This window comes from Diceros bicornis, chromosome 5 (genome assembly GCF_020826845.1).
Source record: "Diceros bicornis minor isolate mBicDic1 chromosome 5, mDicBic1.mat.cur, whole genome shotgun sequence".
Lineage (NCBI taxonomy): Eukaryota > Metazoa > Chordata > Mammalia > Perissodactyla > Rhinocerotidae > Diceros > Diceros bicornis.
The window spans coordinates 5,953,440-5,969,136 of NC_080744.1; the positions used below are offsets into that span (position 1 = coordinate 5,953,440).

General features: G+C 38.3%; 1 protein-coding gene across 5 annotated transcripts in view; it reads right to left on the reverse strand.

Moving 5' to 3' along the window:
• The window catches only part of FANCM (FA complementation group M), a 53,108-nt gene that overhangs the window by 34,319 nt on the left and 3,092 nt on the right, over nt 1–15,697 (reverse strand). For all 5 annotated transcript variants that reach the window (XM_058540640.1, XM_058540641.1, XM_058540642.1 and 2 more), the window contains exons 3-9: nt 14,503–14,580; nt 10,704–10,862; nt 7,217–7,348; nt 5,438–5,567; nt 4,970–5,092; nt 4,120–4,206; nt 1,626–1,810 (exon numbers count right to left, since the gene is read on the reverse strand). In XM_058540640.1, coding sequence (XP_058396623.1) covers nt 1,626–1,810; nt 4,120–4,206; nt 4,970–5,092; nt 5,438–5,567; nt 7,217–7,348; nt 10,704–10,862; nt 14,503–14,580 — 894 coding nt within the window. The remainder of the gene's footprint in view (nt 1–1,625; nt 1,811–4,119; nt 4,207–4,969; nt 5,093–5,437; nt 5,568–7,216; nt 7,349–10,703; nt 10,863–14,502; nt 14,581–15,697) is intronic.

The window sequence follows — 15,697 nt, forward strand, 5'->3', positions numbered from 1 at the left end:
CCCAGGCCGCAGCAGAGCTCACGCACTTAAGCGCTTGCGCCACCGGGCCGGCCCAAAAAAAGGGTTCCTACTCTGGCCTACATAGAATATTATTGATATAAGTGAGTAAAGGACAAAGTCAATAAAATCAATAGGGTTTCTCCTGGTATCTGACAAACTCAGGAAATAATGATTTAAGGTAATAATGAAATTAGCCAGAGATCAGGTTGGGTACTACGAGCATTTCAAAATGCTTGACCCGCTGGGAAAAAACCCACTTCACGTGTCACTCCTACATAAATGCGAAGGGCAGCCACTCACCCACTAGATGTGTGAACCCTGTCAAGACTTCTACTGAGGGCCAGCCCCGTGGCTTAGCGGTTCAGTGCTTGCGCTCCGCTGCTGGCCGCCCGGCTTCGGATCCCAGGCGCGCACCGACGCACCGCTTCTCCGGCCATGCTGAGGCCGTGTCCCACATACAGCAACTAGAAGGATGTGCAGCTATGACATACAACTATCTACTGGGGCTTTGGGGGAAAAATAAATAAATAAACAAAATCTTAAAAAAAAAAAAAAAAAAAGACTTCTACTGAGACTTGGGGTGGGTAAAGGTGTCATCTCCAGACTCAGGAAAACAACTCAGACCCTCCCCATCAGACCCAGTCAGCTTCCACTGCTATAAAAGGTGTTTAAAGAACAGGATTCCTCATCTACCAATGTTGACAGAGCAAGAAAGGATCTGTCAGGATGAATCAGACATTAAAGACACACCTAACTGTCAGTGACTACTCAAATGTACACCCACAGCTAATCTGCAAAAGTATGTATAAGCTTTATAAAAACCAATAGTCTAAAATTTCCCAAAAAAACATATCACAGCACTTAGAAAACTTATGACTTCTTATTCAGAGCATAGGGCTACCTTAAATATCACCATGGTTTCCTCGGACCATATTTTGAAAGTAGGATTTTTAAATAATAGAAAAAAAAAAAGACAAGCTCATTATTTGTTTGGAATAAAGTGACTTAAAATAAACAAACACGGGCCGGCCCCGTGGCTTAGCGGTTAAGTGCGCGCGCTCCGCTGCTGGCAGCCGGGGTTCAGATCCTGGGCGCGCACTGACACACTGCCTCTCCGGCCATGCTGAGGCCGCGTCCCACATACAGCAACTAGAAGGATGTGCAGCTATGACATACAACTGTCTACTGGGGCTTTGGGAGAAAATAAATAAATAAATAAATAAAAATTAAAAAATAAAATAAACAAACAGCGAACACCTACTGAAGGCTCTAAGTATGATTTCACTTAATGCTCGTGACAACTCTCTGAAGTACGCCTACAGATCAGAAAGCTGAGGCACAGGAGGTACAGACCCTCGTAAGGGGAGAGCCAGGACTCCAACCCAGCAGCATGACGCCAGAGCCTTTCTGCTCCACCACCACACTTGACAGCACTTTTAAAAAAAGTTTCAAAACCACAAAAAACACCTTTTTTGGTCTTTCAAAATATGCCTTTCTTTATTTACATGTTTACTATAAATTTATCTTCAAGAAGCAGCCATTGACCAAGGAGTTAAAACAAAAAAAGCAATAGTGCAAAGCTCATCAATTTTATTTTTATTTTCATCACCTCCAAAAATAATTACCTCCAGTTGCTCCTTCTGGGTAAAACCCTTCATGCTTTTCCCAGAGGCATGGCCAACAAAAGTCATTGCTCTAATCATTGGCTGATGTTGTAAAAGCATTTCTGCAATTTCTTGAACACTATCTCGAAATGAAGAGAAGATCATAACTCTGGTCTCATCACATTTCTTTTCAGAGGTATTCTGAGCTATATAACAACAAAAACTTAAATTACAACTTTTTAAAAAGCATATAGACAAGAACAAGTTCAAAGACAAATCTGAAGCTATATACTAACGAATGATAATTCTTTCAAAAAAATAATTTAAGCCATCTTAAACCTTTGCTAGTTTTCCTCCTACCTTCTCTAGTAATTTTAACAATCTTGGCTTTCTACCTCTCACTGGCTGTCATAATAAAACCTACACAAATCAAATAAAAATGACCTGAGTCACTTTTGACCAGTCCTTCAGTCACGTCTGATGCCTGTTATTCCCCTTCACCTTCTAAGTCAAAAGCACAGAATTGATTTGGTGAATCTTCCCTTCCCTTTCTGTCACTGAAGGTACTGTCTTATCAAGGCCACAGCATTCTGTCCCTGAATCTACAATACTTTCAAAATCTCCCATGATAACTGCAGAATATACCCTACAGCCAACTGCAAAGCCGCTCCCAGCGTCTCTGTGTTTGGGAGGCTGCAGAACGCACGAATCAGAACATGGTCTTTGAGGCTGGGCTACTTACTCGCTGGGTGATGTGTGACCATGGTAGCTATCTAATCTCTTTAAGCTTTAGTTTCTTCATATCTAAAATGGATTGAGGCAATGATTAAATGAAATAGTAAACATAAAGTATGAAGACTTGCACATAGCAATCGGGCTAATAATCGCAAGTTGTGTGGAGTTTTTTGCTATTTGTTTTCTTTTGTTTTCAAGCTTGCTTGGGACTTGGAAAAGCCTTCTTTCTTCCATATGAGTTACATTATATTAATCATCACGTGTGAGCCAGGGACTACACTAAGCACTTTATATATTAACTCACTCAATCTTCACGACAATCCTAAGGATTAAATGACTTAAAACATAGAAAGCTAATTCACAGCACATAAGCGAAAAGCAGCAGCAGCTGTTGTAAGGAAAATTATTCCAGATAAACCTCCTTTGATTCACCACAGCATCAAGACCCCATCTGACCATCTCCTGGCCCACTGCTGCCTTCGGGGCAAAGGCCATCTCTTCAACTGGCCGCAGCCTGCTTGTCTACCCTCACTCCGTTGAAGCTCCTCTTCCAAAGTCATCAGTAACCTTCCACATTGCCAAATTCAACAGAGGCTTATTCAGTTCATCGTACCACACCTCTCCGCAGCATTTAACACGGTCCGCTCCTTCCTACTGAAACAGCCTCTTCCCTCAGCCTCTCTGACACTTGTTTTGTCTGGTCTCTTTCTCAGTCTCCTTTGTGGCTTTTTTCCCTCTGAACTCTAAATGTTAGTATTCTTCAGGACTACATTCTGGGCCCTCTCCTGTCTCTAAATGGTATTTCTGGCAATGTGATCTCACCCATTCCTGAAACTTTAAATATTACCTTTTTGCTGATGACTCCAAAATTTACTCATATACATGTAAACAAATAAAAATAGCCCAATAAATAAATAAAATTATAAAAAAAAAAAAAAAAAAAAGGGCCGGCCCCGTGGCTTAGCGGTTGAGTGCGTGCGCTCTGATGCAGGCGGCCCGGGTTCAGATCCCAGGCGCGCACAGACGCACTGCTTCTCCGGCCATGCTGAGGCCGCGTCCCACATACAGCAACTAGAAGAATGTGCAACTATGACATACAACTATGTACTGGGGCTTTGGGGGAAAAATAAATAAATAAAATTATAAAAAAATAAAAAATAAATAAAAAATAAAAATAGCCCAGACTCTTCTTCTGAGATCCAGATGCACTTACCCAATGCCTGCACATCCCACCTAGATATCTCAAAGGCATCTTAACACGTTTGCTTTTTCTTCTCCATGCTGATCTTAATTTCCTCTCTGCTCATATAATCATCCACAAACACACACACCCATGTGACTCCTCTTTTTTCTCATACCCTTTGTCCAATCCATCAACAAATACTGTTGGCGCCAACTTCAAAATATATCTAGAATCTACAACCACTTCTCAGTACCTCCCCGACCCCTGCCTTGGCACAAGCCACCATCATCTGCTATCATATGAGACTATCACACTAGCCTCCTAATCGGTCAACGTCTACTCTCCACAAAACTACCAGACTGATCTGGCAAAAACGTAAGTCATATTACTGCTCTAAATGCCTCGGTAATGGTTTCACAAAGCATAAACATTTGTAGGATAAAAGCCAAAGTTGTGACTTGGCCCGGGGCCAGATCACTAGGACTTGTCGGCCAAGTCACAACCTTGGTGTTTATTCTTCTCCATAAGAAGTGTTAGCACAAACTAATAACTTTTCAATAACTTTGTCTCACGGTGAAGTTACTAAATAGGACCTACCATTCCATGACTTGAAGTGTTCAACTACAACTTCTTCTAATTTCTTTAACTTTGGGTGACTGTAGAAAAACTTTTTATCTTTATCTCCTGCAAAAAAAAAAATTTCTATATTTCCCATATTTAATTACATTAATGCATTTTAGTTATCCTTTTCAAAACGAATTTGTTAAAACTTACTTTTTTCTTTTTATTTAAACAGTAAGTAGCATCTGGGAGCACATAAGCATTACTATAAAATAAACTTTGACTTTTTAGGAACATTTCATTCTGAGAGAGAACCCAAATGGGAATCAGCAGCAAAGTTAAAGGGAAAAAATACATATTTAGTTAAGTTATAAATCAGTTTTTAGTAGTTCTGAAAATTTTCACTACCAGTAACAAAAACTACTAACATCTGTTATATATTTAAAGTTTATAAATTGCTTGAATATGCATCTATTCTAACTTAAAGAAGAAAATCTTTAAGCATTTAACAGGTCTGTTGCTACAGAAATATAAGTAATTATGGGCCACCCCCTGGCCTAGTGGTTAAGTTCAGCGTGTTCTGCTTAGGCAGCCTGGGCTCACAGATTCAGATCCCAGATGTGAACCTATACCACTTGTCAGCCATGCTGTGGAGGGACCCACATATAAAATAAAGGAAGATTGGCACACACATTAGCTCGGTGCTAATCTTCCTCAAGAAAAAAACAGAGGAAGATTGGCAACAGATGTTAGCTCAGGGCTAATCTTCCTCAGCAAAGAAAAAAAATATATATATAAGTAATTATAGATAGACATGTGGATCAATGGAGCAAAATTTGAAAACTGGCCTTGATGAAGAGAAACCACATAAAATAAAAAACCAGACCTTTGCGGATAGAAACACCACTTGATGAAGCACTGTGTGTCTGTGCAAACATGCCCTCTAGATGCCCATAGAGCTTCATGAAGTCCTCATTTCGGCCAAGTTCATTTTTAGCCCGAGTCAGTCCTTCAGAAATTAAAAAAAGATTCTCCAAATAAATAAACTTAATAGCAAAACTAATCAAATTTATTATTTATTAAAAAGAAATTAAACTTTACAAATGAACATGAGTTTTTCAAATGTAAACATGAAAACGAGCAACTTATTCCAGTTCCACATTCACATATGTATCAACGAATGGCTTTTTTCCAGCAATTCATCAAAAACAGAGAAACATGGCTATTTGTTACTATTCAACGAACTACTTCATTGCTTTTTAAAATAAAGCATTTTTAAGTAAACAAAATTGTTCAATATACTTTTATTGAAAATAACACGTCATTATTTCTTTACATAATTTCATCTATTTACCTTTAGTTCCATCCATAATTCCACAAAGGAAGAAATATAAGGATCTCATTCCCATTTGCTGCAATAATTCGTAACCATGATATAAGCTAATACAAACAGCAAATTCTCCCTCGATTACGCCTTGTATTCCCTAGAAAAACAAGCATATATCAAATTTAACCAGAAAAAGAAATGAAGATACACGTTCCATGTAGAACTTATTGGTTCTGTTGCATATTATAGGATGTTGCTATGGAAAGGTGCCAATGTTATTTCCCATATAAAACCTGTTCCTTTATTGTTTTTCTTTAATTCAACAGGAAACTCACATTTTAAAGAGAATGGGGGAAATACTTATCACACACTGTTTCTCTTTATAGGTAAATTAGTAGCAGTAAGTAGTTCCATTTGTTCTTTCAAAACTATTTAATAAGCACCTACTGCATGTCAAGCACTGAGCTAGGTATTGGGACACAATGGAAAACACGTCCCATATGGGCTTATCCTCAAGGATTTTACTGGCATCAGGACAAATACTTAATCAGACTGTTTAACGCTAACATTTAACACCAGGTACACCCGCCATAACAACATGTAACACTGAGCACCAGACCCTGTTCTAAGCACGTTACTTGTACAAACTCATTTAATCCTAAAGCTAAGAGGTAGGTGCTAGTGCAACACCCACTTTACAGATGCGGAAGCTGCAGAGCTTGTGTTTTCACCGCTACTCTTGAGGAAAAGTGAAATACACACTCCTTCTGCGGGAGCATACAGCAGGAGCATCTATATGACAAGACAGTTTTAAAAGGAGACTGACCACTGAGACTATGTTTTAATTACTTTCCTTTATTCAAGATGAAGACTAGTATTCACTACCTTGCATTTTTAGTAGCATTTAACATCAGTGATAGTCACTTTAAATGTTTCCAGGATAATGATAAACGCCCTAAAATGACACCCTAATTACCTGAAAGGAGGAAACCACCTCTCTGTAAAATATAAACTCTTCATCACTAAGATTAAGTTCACCAGGTTTAGATTTACTATGTAAAATTTCAATGAACCTTTAACTCCTAGCAGAAATTAAAACACATTTTATTAAAATTTAGTACAATATCCTGCAATTTCACAGAAAGGCTCCCTTAGCGGTTCCCCAGATACTACAGAATAAAGTCCACATTTCTGGGTGTAACATTGAAAACTCCTCCTGTGTGGTCCGACTAGATTAACTATCACACCTGACTTCCCCACTCCCTTACCTCAGCCCAAGTGGCTTGCTCACTGTCTGCTTCATACCATCTTTCAATTTCCTCTCTGGCAACACGCATTCCCTCTCAGTTCAAAGAACGGCTCAGTGTCTTTTTGTGCTTATTAGCATCTCTTTTGACTTTGGACCTAGCTTGATGGCTATGTTCCTATCCACCTATTTTTTCCTAGGAAGATTAGAAATAAGAAGCCTACTGTGATGTTTCCTCCAACCTCAGTATCAAGAATTAAGACTAAATGCTCTGGGTCTAAAAGTTAATTAGAATCTACCTTCTCATGGCCCTTTGACTTTGCAACACAGAAATAAACTAAAATAGCAATTCTTTATTAAAAGTTAGAAGAAAAATTTATCTTAATTCAAATCATTAAAGTGTATTCTTGCCAGATTTTTTCATGCTTTTATAAGCTACATAAACCATATCTGAATTTTTGATGAGCTAATATATACCAAAACCAATCATTTTTACATTTCATTCTAGCTCTGAGTAAAAACTTAATCTCTATCTTCAAAATTTATTTAAAAGTACCTACCACAATATTTGGAGATGGGTTTTTCCTAAACTGATCTCTTGCCAGAATTATCTGGTATTTTGTTAGATTGGGGATATCCTTTCTCTTCAAAATATTCCTCTGAATCAAAGAACTGGCAAATGTTTCCAAAATCTGCAAATTTCAAAGATATTTAGTTTAAGCTTGTTTTAAAGTCCTTTATCAAATACAAGCATTCCCTCACATATTAAAACAGGAGTTATATATTAAAGTTTGTCTTAAACCAAATTTTTAAGTAAACTCAGCAAAGATAACAATGAAATTTAAAAGTACTTGACATTTATCCCCAGATAACATCCATATGAGAGTCAGCACAAGCATCCATACGAGAGTCAGACCCAACAGTAATTTAAGAACATTTGTGTTTATCTGTTCATTTCCTAACTCCCCCCATGCCCCACCCCATCTAAGCACAATGAAAGGAGGGCCTTTCGCTTCTTCACTGCGGCATCCTCAGTGCCTACAACAAAGTCTGGCACATAGGCAAATATTTGTAGACTGATGACTAAATCACAATGCCTTGAGTACACTTAATTTCATTTTTTGATTCATTCTTTCCAGAAATATTTATTAACTATCTATTATGTATCACGCATTGTTCTAAATGCTCAGGATATTGTGGCTGAGACAAGTGACATCACTGCTTTCATAAAGTGTAGATCCAATGAAGGGAAGGAAAGATTGTAGAAGCGAACAAGAAAGTAGAGCATTTCGATTATGACAAACGCATTAAGAACCTAAAACACAGCAACGAAGAAGAGTCTTTGAGGAAAAAGGCGTTATTATGAAATAAGGTGGACAGAGACAGTCTCTCTGAATAAGTAATGTGCAAGCTGACGCCTGAATGATGGGGCATGTCTAGTGTGGGAGGTTCTGAGGACACAGCATTCCAGGCAGAGGAAACAGCAGACAAACTGTCCCGATGCAGGAATGAGCTTGACGGCACAGTGAAGGAAAAAAAGGAGACTTCCAGATGAAGATCTACTACAGCAATATGTATTAACTGTTTCAATTTTTCCCTAATTTTTATTTCCTAAAATAGGGCTATTTTAGTACATTTTTATCTTTCCTCCCTTTCAGCTTTTCTGATCACACTGCTGAAAGAAGCACTCTAAAAATATCAACAAAATTAAATTCTTATATGTGATTATACAAATTATAAATTTTACATTCTTATAATTGGAATGATTTAATCACAACAAAATGTATTAGTATTTAGCAGACAATTACTGGAAAGACTTTTCCATATCTTAAATTAATAACGCTAAGAATTTTGTCACAAATAATTTAAAAACAAACCATATTCCTACAAAACTCTTTAAGAAAGACTTATTAAAGGTTAAACAACACATGAATGTTTTGGTTATCTATTCCTGCATAACAAACTACTTCAAAGCATCATGGATTAAAACAACCACCACTGTATTTGCTCACAATTCTGACTCTGTGGTAAGAATTCAAGCGGGTCACTGAGAGGGCCCAGAAGCAATGACACCACAGAATAATAAGCGCACCCCGTGAACAGAGCTTGGTTTCCAAATACCATGCTTCCATAAGAGGAACAAGGATCCCTTGAAGAAATAGTTGAGTCTATGGCTGGAACAGGAAAATACTAAATGAGCATAAAATATCTTGTAACGCAGAAATTAGGAAGTGCTCCAAAAAAAAAAGGTGCATGTCTAAAGAACACAGGAGCCATCTCAAAGAGCTCCCAATGCCAAAAGCTAGAACAATAGGTGCAACAAAAGTAATAATGACAGTATTGAATTTAACCCACAGAAAAAAATAAATACCCCTGAGTCTATAGTGATATAAAGAATTGAATTAACAAATAAATGGGGGAGAAACTCTTCACTATAGAATTCAAATTAACAAATGGAAAAGAAATGAGGGAAAGAAGAAATAATGATTAGGCAAACACTACAGATATAACTATTGCAAGCAAGAACCATCACTGTATGCTAAAATTGGTGGGTAAGATATGTTGACAAACAGGATATTTGCAAAGTCTCAAAGTATCTCCCCACTGGAACTCTCTATACTATTTTTGCAAGTTTTTTGAAAGTCTAAAATGATTGCAAAATAAAATATTAAAAACAAAAAAGAGGGCCGGCCCCGTGGCTTAGCAGTTAAGTGCGTGCGCTCCGCTACCGGCAGCCCAGGTTCAGATCCCAGGCGCACACTGACGCACCGCTTCTCCGGCCACGCTGAGGCGGCGTCCCACATACAGCAACTAGAAGGATGTGCAACTACGACATACAACTATCTACTGGGGCTTTGGGGAAAAAAAGGAGGAGGATTGTCAATAGATGTTAGCTCAGAGCCGGTCTTCCTCAGCAAAAAAAAAAGAGGAGGATTAGCATGGATGTTAGCTCAGGGCTGATCTTCCTCACAAAACAAACAAACAAACAAACAAGCAAAAAAAAGAATTCTTCCAGGGCACTGCAAGCACAGCGTGTCTCTGCTCCTTGGTGTCTGGAGACTCAAATGGCAGGGGCCAGGTGAAATAGCTCAGCTGGGGCTAGGTTTCTCCTTTCTCCTCAAGGCGGCTAACTTGAGCTTCATCACATTCTGTGGGTCAAAGTCAGTCACAGGCCAGCCTAGATTCCAGGAAAGCGGAAATGTAACCCACCTCTCCATGGAAGGAGTGGCAAAAAATGTGCAGCCATCTTTAATCCACAGCAATGAGGATATGAAAACAAGGTGTTTTCCTGGTATGACACTAATTATGAACTACAGAAAAACAATGGTTTACCCCCAATTTCCCCCATTGAAAGTGTAACTGTTTAAGCAATTTCTCAGCTAAAATATTGACATTTGGACCAGATAATTCTTTGTTGTTGGGGAGGCTCTCCTGTTCACTGCAGAATGTGAAGCAGCATTCGTGGCCTCTATACACTAGATGCCAGTAGCAACTCTACTCCCCACCCCTTCCAGTTATGACAACCAAAAATGTGTCAAGACATTGCAAATGTCACCATGTGGGCAAAATCGCCTCCAGTTGAGAACCACTGCTGTCTGAGGGATCAAGGAGGAAAACAGTGAAAATATATTTTCTTACAAAGAAACTTCTGGCTGAATCCGGGTATGTGTTATGGGTGTGTTCACTTTGTGAAAATGCACTGAGCTACACACTTACATTTTGTGCACTTTGCTGTTTATTCATGTGTGGGGAAGAGGTGTTTTCTACAGCAATTAAAAGGTTTACTTAAAAAAATACAAAACCATATAAGGCTATTGTTCCCTTTAGAAATGGTACATCATTTTGTATTTCCTCCTTAACTAATAGTTTGCTAAAACAAATAAAACATGGTGCTCATCCCAAAAATTTTAATTTCGAAGAACTTTTCAACATTAATTATATAAAATGATTATAACCATATATTCTCACAGCCAGATTCTGTTAACTAAAACAATTACATTATCAGTTCCTGTATTAAAACTCTGAATTTTGATAAAAATGGCTTACCTGTATATATGCCTTTTGGATGGCTGCAAGTTCTTCACCTAGGGGAACAACAAGCTTTTCAACTCGTCTCTCATGAGAGTATGGCAGAATATCTGGAGAATCTTCAGAACGAAGCTCTATCTGCCCAATTAGTAGGTTCGTAATAACCTGTTGCACAGCCTACGCAAAATCAATTAAGTATGATTATAAATTATATTACTTGTTAAATTTTTTAGTCTGTCACTAACAGAAACAGAATAGCAGTAAAATTTTGAAAGAAATATTAGAAACTCATATCATTAAATATTTTTTAAAAAACAAAACTATAAAGCACATCAGAAGTGGCACAATAGGGGAATAAGGCTTTTGAAACATCTTTCTTCCATGAAGACTTCCAGCCAAGCATCCAAGAAATAAGATTAGTGATGTCCAACAAGTTCCACAAATGTATTTTGCAATTTCCAATAGCAGTGATATATTCCCTCCATCAACATTTTATAAAGATTCAGACAAAACAGAAGTCTCAGATTAGCAAACTACATTCCCAAAACATTATATAATACAGTCAATTTCAGAGCCAGAATTAGAACACAGATTTCCTGATTCCCTGGCAAATACTTTTTTCCATTGATTTTTTTTGAGAAAAACACAGAAGTCTTGTTACTATCAAAGGATACAAATGTGTCTTAAAAATACTTTACAAATTGGCTTGTTAAGAATTGAGGGTAGGGGGTGCCAGCCCCGTGGTGTAGTGGTTAAGAGCGCCCGCTCCGCTGCTGGCGGCCTGGGTTCAGATCCCGGGAGCGCACCTACGCACTGCTTGTCAGGCCATGCTGTGGCGGCGTCCCACATAAAGTGGACGATGACGGGCACGGATGTTAGCTCAGGGCCAGTCTTCCTCAGCAAAAAGAGGAAGATTGGCATGGATGTTAGCTCAGGGCTGATCTTTCTCACAAACAAAAAGAAAGAAATTGAGGGTAGGTCCTGCCTGGTGGCACAGGTGGTTAAGTACGTGCACTCCGCTTCAGAGGGTTCGCAGGTTCAGATCCCGGGCATGCACTGATGCACTGCTTGCCAAGCCACGCTGTGGCAGTTGAGGGTATAGGGCCTATACTAAATCAATTACCAATAAATTAGTGGAATATTTTCCATTTAAATTAATATATATGATGTGAGTATATTTCTAAAGCTAAATTTCATTCACCCAAAGCTTATAAAGGAATTAAAATTAGGGAATTGGAACAAAAACATATAACCTGTTGGTAGAAACAACTAGTGAACCATTAGATTAGTACAGTACTTGACCGTATGGTTAAAAGCCAGGAAGAAAGGAAGGAAGGGAGGATCCTGAAAGTACTAGAAATTAAAGGTTATTTTTTAAACTAGAAAAGCCTCATGGGCTTAGTTTGACAAAAAATACTCTAGGGCAAGAATCACATCTTAATCACCTTTGCATTCCCAACACTGGGTAGGGCGCCCAACACAGTAGCACACTATAGTTACTGAGGCTCCACATACATTCAAAATCTAGAGTAAAGTTATGATCATTTTATAAAATTAGGTAAGACTTGAATATTTTTAATCATTCATTCATTCAGCAAATATCTGAGTAACTCCCACATGCCAGGTATTGAGCTGGTGATCAAGCTATGACCAAGATAGACATAATCCCTACATTCATGTAGCTACTATTTCAGTGGGGCAAAAAGACAACAAATAAATGAATAAGCAAAAGAAACACACATTATGATCAACATTAAGAAGAAAATCACAAGATAGGCGGAGCTGACTTTTGATAGCTCAGAGCAGATCTTTCTGAAGGAGTGGCATTTAGGCAGAGACCTAAAAGCTGACTAAAAGCAATCATGCTTAAACATGTTTAAACAGGGCCAGGGGGAAGATCAGGGATAGGATAGAAATTTCCAAAAATCAACAAGGCTATGGACGGAAAGAAAAAAGTCTTATGGGTTGGCAGAGTTGAAAGCATCTTAGAAAGTATCCAAAACTCAATATGGAAAACTATTCAGACCTACAAAAGTCAGAATGTCACAGGATAGGAGGGCTCAAAATCTGCATTTTTACAATCCTCCAATAAAGGAAACCCTGCTCCCTCGAAAATGGCTGATTCCATGTCCGGGTCAGGAAAAGTACCAAATGAGCACAAAATATCTGGTGATGCCAGAAAGTTAGGAAGTGTTTAAAAAAACAAAAAGGTGGGGGCTGGCCCCGTAGCATAGTGGTTAAGTTCGCATGCTCTGCGTCAGTGGCCTGGGGTTTGCAGGTTCAGATCCCCGGCGCGGACCTACGCACTGCTTATCATGCCACGCTGTGGCAGGCGTCCCACACAAAATAAAGGAAGATGGGCACAGATGTTAGCTCAGGGCCAATCTTCCTCAGCAAAAAAGAGGAGGATTGGCTTTGGATGTTAGCTCAGGGCTAATCTTCTTCACAAAATACAAAAAGAAAAACAAAATGGTGCACGTCTAAAGGACACAGGAGCCATCTTCAAGGTGCTCCCAAGGGACAAAGCTGAACAATCTGAGCAACAACATTATGAATGACAGTACTGGATTATAGGCCATAGAAAAAATAAATACCCATTAGCTCATATTAATATAAAGAAATGAATTAATAAATAAATAGGGAGAAGAGACAGCTCTTCATTACAGAAGATTTTAAATTAACAAATGTAAAAGCAATGAGGGAAAGAGGAAACACTGAACAGGCAAACACCACAGAAATAACTGTTGCAAGAAAAACCATCACTAGATGCTAAAACAGAACATTTACATAGTTGCAAAGTATCTCCCCCACAAGACACTTTTCTGTGTGTGTGTGTGTGTGTGTGTGTGGACGATCAGCCTTGAACTAACATCCCATGCCAGTCCTCCCTGGGCTAACATCTGTGCCCATCTTCCTCCACTTCATATGGGACACCGCCACAGCATGGCTTGCCAAGCGGTGCCACTGGGCCGGCCCCAAGACACTTATTAATTACGAAAGGAAAAACAGTAATAATACAATGGAGAAACCGGAAGACATCACCTTAACCAAGTCAAGATTAACAGCACCAATAACAAGACTATATCATATACTCTCTCAGACAATGTGCTGAGAAAAGAACAGCATTACTTTGGGGCTATTCTTGCCAAAAATGAATAACCTCACTCCAATCATGAGAAAACATCAGAAAAACCCAAACTGAAGGATATTCTACTAAATAACTGGCATCAAGGTCACGGAAGGCAAGAAAAGACTGAGAAACCATCACAGATTGGAAGGGACCAGGAGACAGGACGACTACATGCAGTGTGGGATCCTGGAACTGGAGCAGAAAAGGCACTGGTGGGAAAACTGGCAAAATTCAAATAAGGTCTGCAGACTAGTTGCTAGTACTGTGCCAACGTTAACTTCCTGGTTTTGATAATTTTACTATGGTTCTATAATACATTAACATTAGGGGAAGCTAAGCACACCACACGTAATACAGAGATTTCAATTTTTGCAAATTTTCTCAAAGTCGAAAGTTATTTCAAAATAAAACTTAAGAACTGAAAACGGTAACAACTTAAAAAACACTTTTACTATTTAAAAAATTTAGTATTTTTAACAAACGGCTTTAGGTGATTCTTATGCACACTGCAGTCTGAACACTACTAAGACGGAAAAACTCCCCCACTCATAGAAGCAAAGGTAGGCATGTTGTAGGAAATGCCGTGGTCCTAACATCAAACTCAGTACTGATGTGGAAACTGATGTGGCCACATACAGAAGTTCTCATTTTCTTAAATGTTAATAAATGGAAAGACGTTTCTCTTACCTTTATATCACTACCTGGTGTGGCACTAAGAGCCAAGATTCTAAAGTGATTTGTATATTTGACTAGTTCTCTTACGACCTTAAAGAAAAAAAAAAAAAAAAAACAGTTCTTTAATTTTATCCAATATAAAAATAACAACCATTCTCTTAAACAAGCTACTATATATGGTCCATCATCATTATTCCTTATTCAGAGTATTGATGGTCTAGTGGGTGGAACTATCATTAGTCACATTATCTGAAGAGCAAATGAATGATTTGGGTTTACACTCCACACCAGTCAATCAGCTCAGGGTTTCTTCTATATATGGAGCTACGACAGCAAGGCCTAATACAGAGGCAAATCAAAAAACCCAGAGGGCCAATTCAAGGGCAAATGGAAGAAGGAGAGGGCGTCCACTCTCAGTTGCCTGGACCACAGTCTAGCCTTACAGCTATATCCATACGCACACTTGCCAGATTAAGATAAATTATAACATAAAAATAGAAAAAAAATTAAATTCCATTATGAAATTAGATTTGAAATGAAAAGTAAAATTTGTTGTAGGAAAGATTTTAAAGAAGTTAGATTTTATGCGAAAAGCTCACAATTTTTAAATTATGTTTATTCATAAAAGAATAAGGCTAATTTGGGGTAATTTTAAAACTCTTACTTTCCTTTTAAATCCTAAGACATTTTCTCAGTGGCACCAAAGCATCATTCTAGGCTTTGCAGTTTGAATTCAACACCCACTTCCGGTATGATTAATATTGGATAATTTGTCAGAGTCCCATATGCCTCTTCACATGAGGCCCCAATAAAAGGGAAAAGGACCCCTAAGCAAACTGAGTTGCAGGAACAGCTGTCAGTATCCCATAGTCCACATTAGATATAGAAACAGTAAAACCAGATTATCTAAAAACTGCTCTAATTTTAACTCATGTCAAGGATGAATTCAATGAGACTGAATCTTGATTAATACTCAAAAAATATTATTTATGGAGTTTTTCATAATATGATACAGAATGTATATAAAGATAGAACATTATACTTAATGAAGACTTAGGTAAAATTGTTCTAATTAAAAACTGACACAAGACAAAAGTCCTTAATACCATTCTTCTTTCTAGGAGAGATTCTCAATTAGTTTGTAGAGGGAAACGGTGTTGTGTTTGCAACCCAGGAAGCTACATTCTTCACTGAGCTGGTGTGCCCA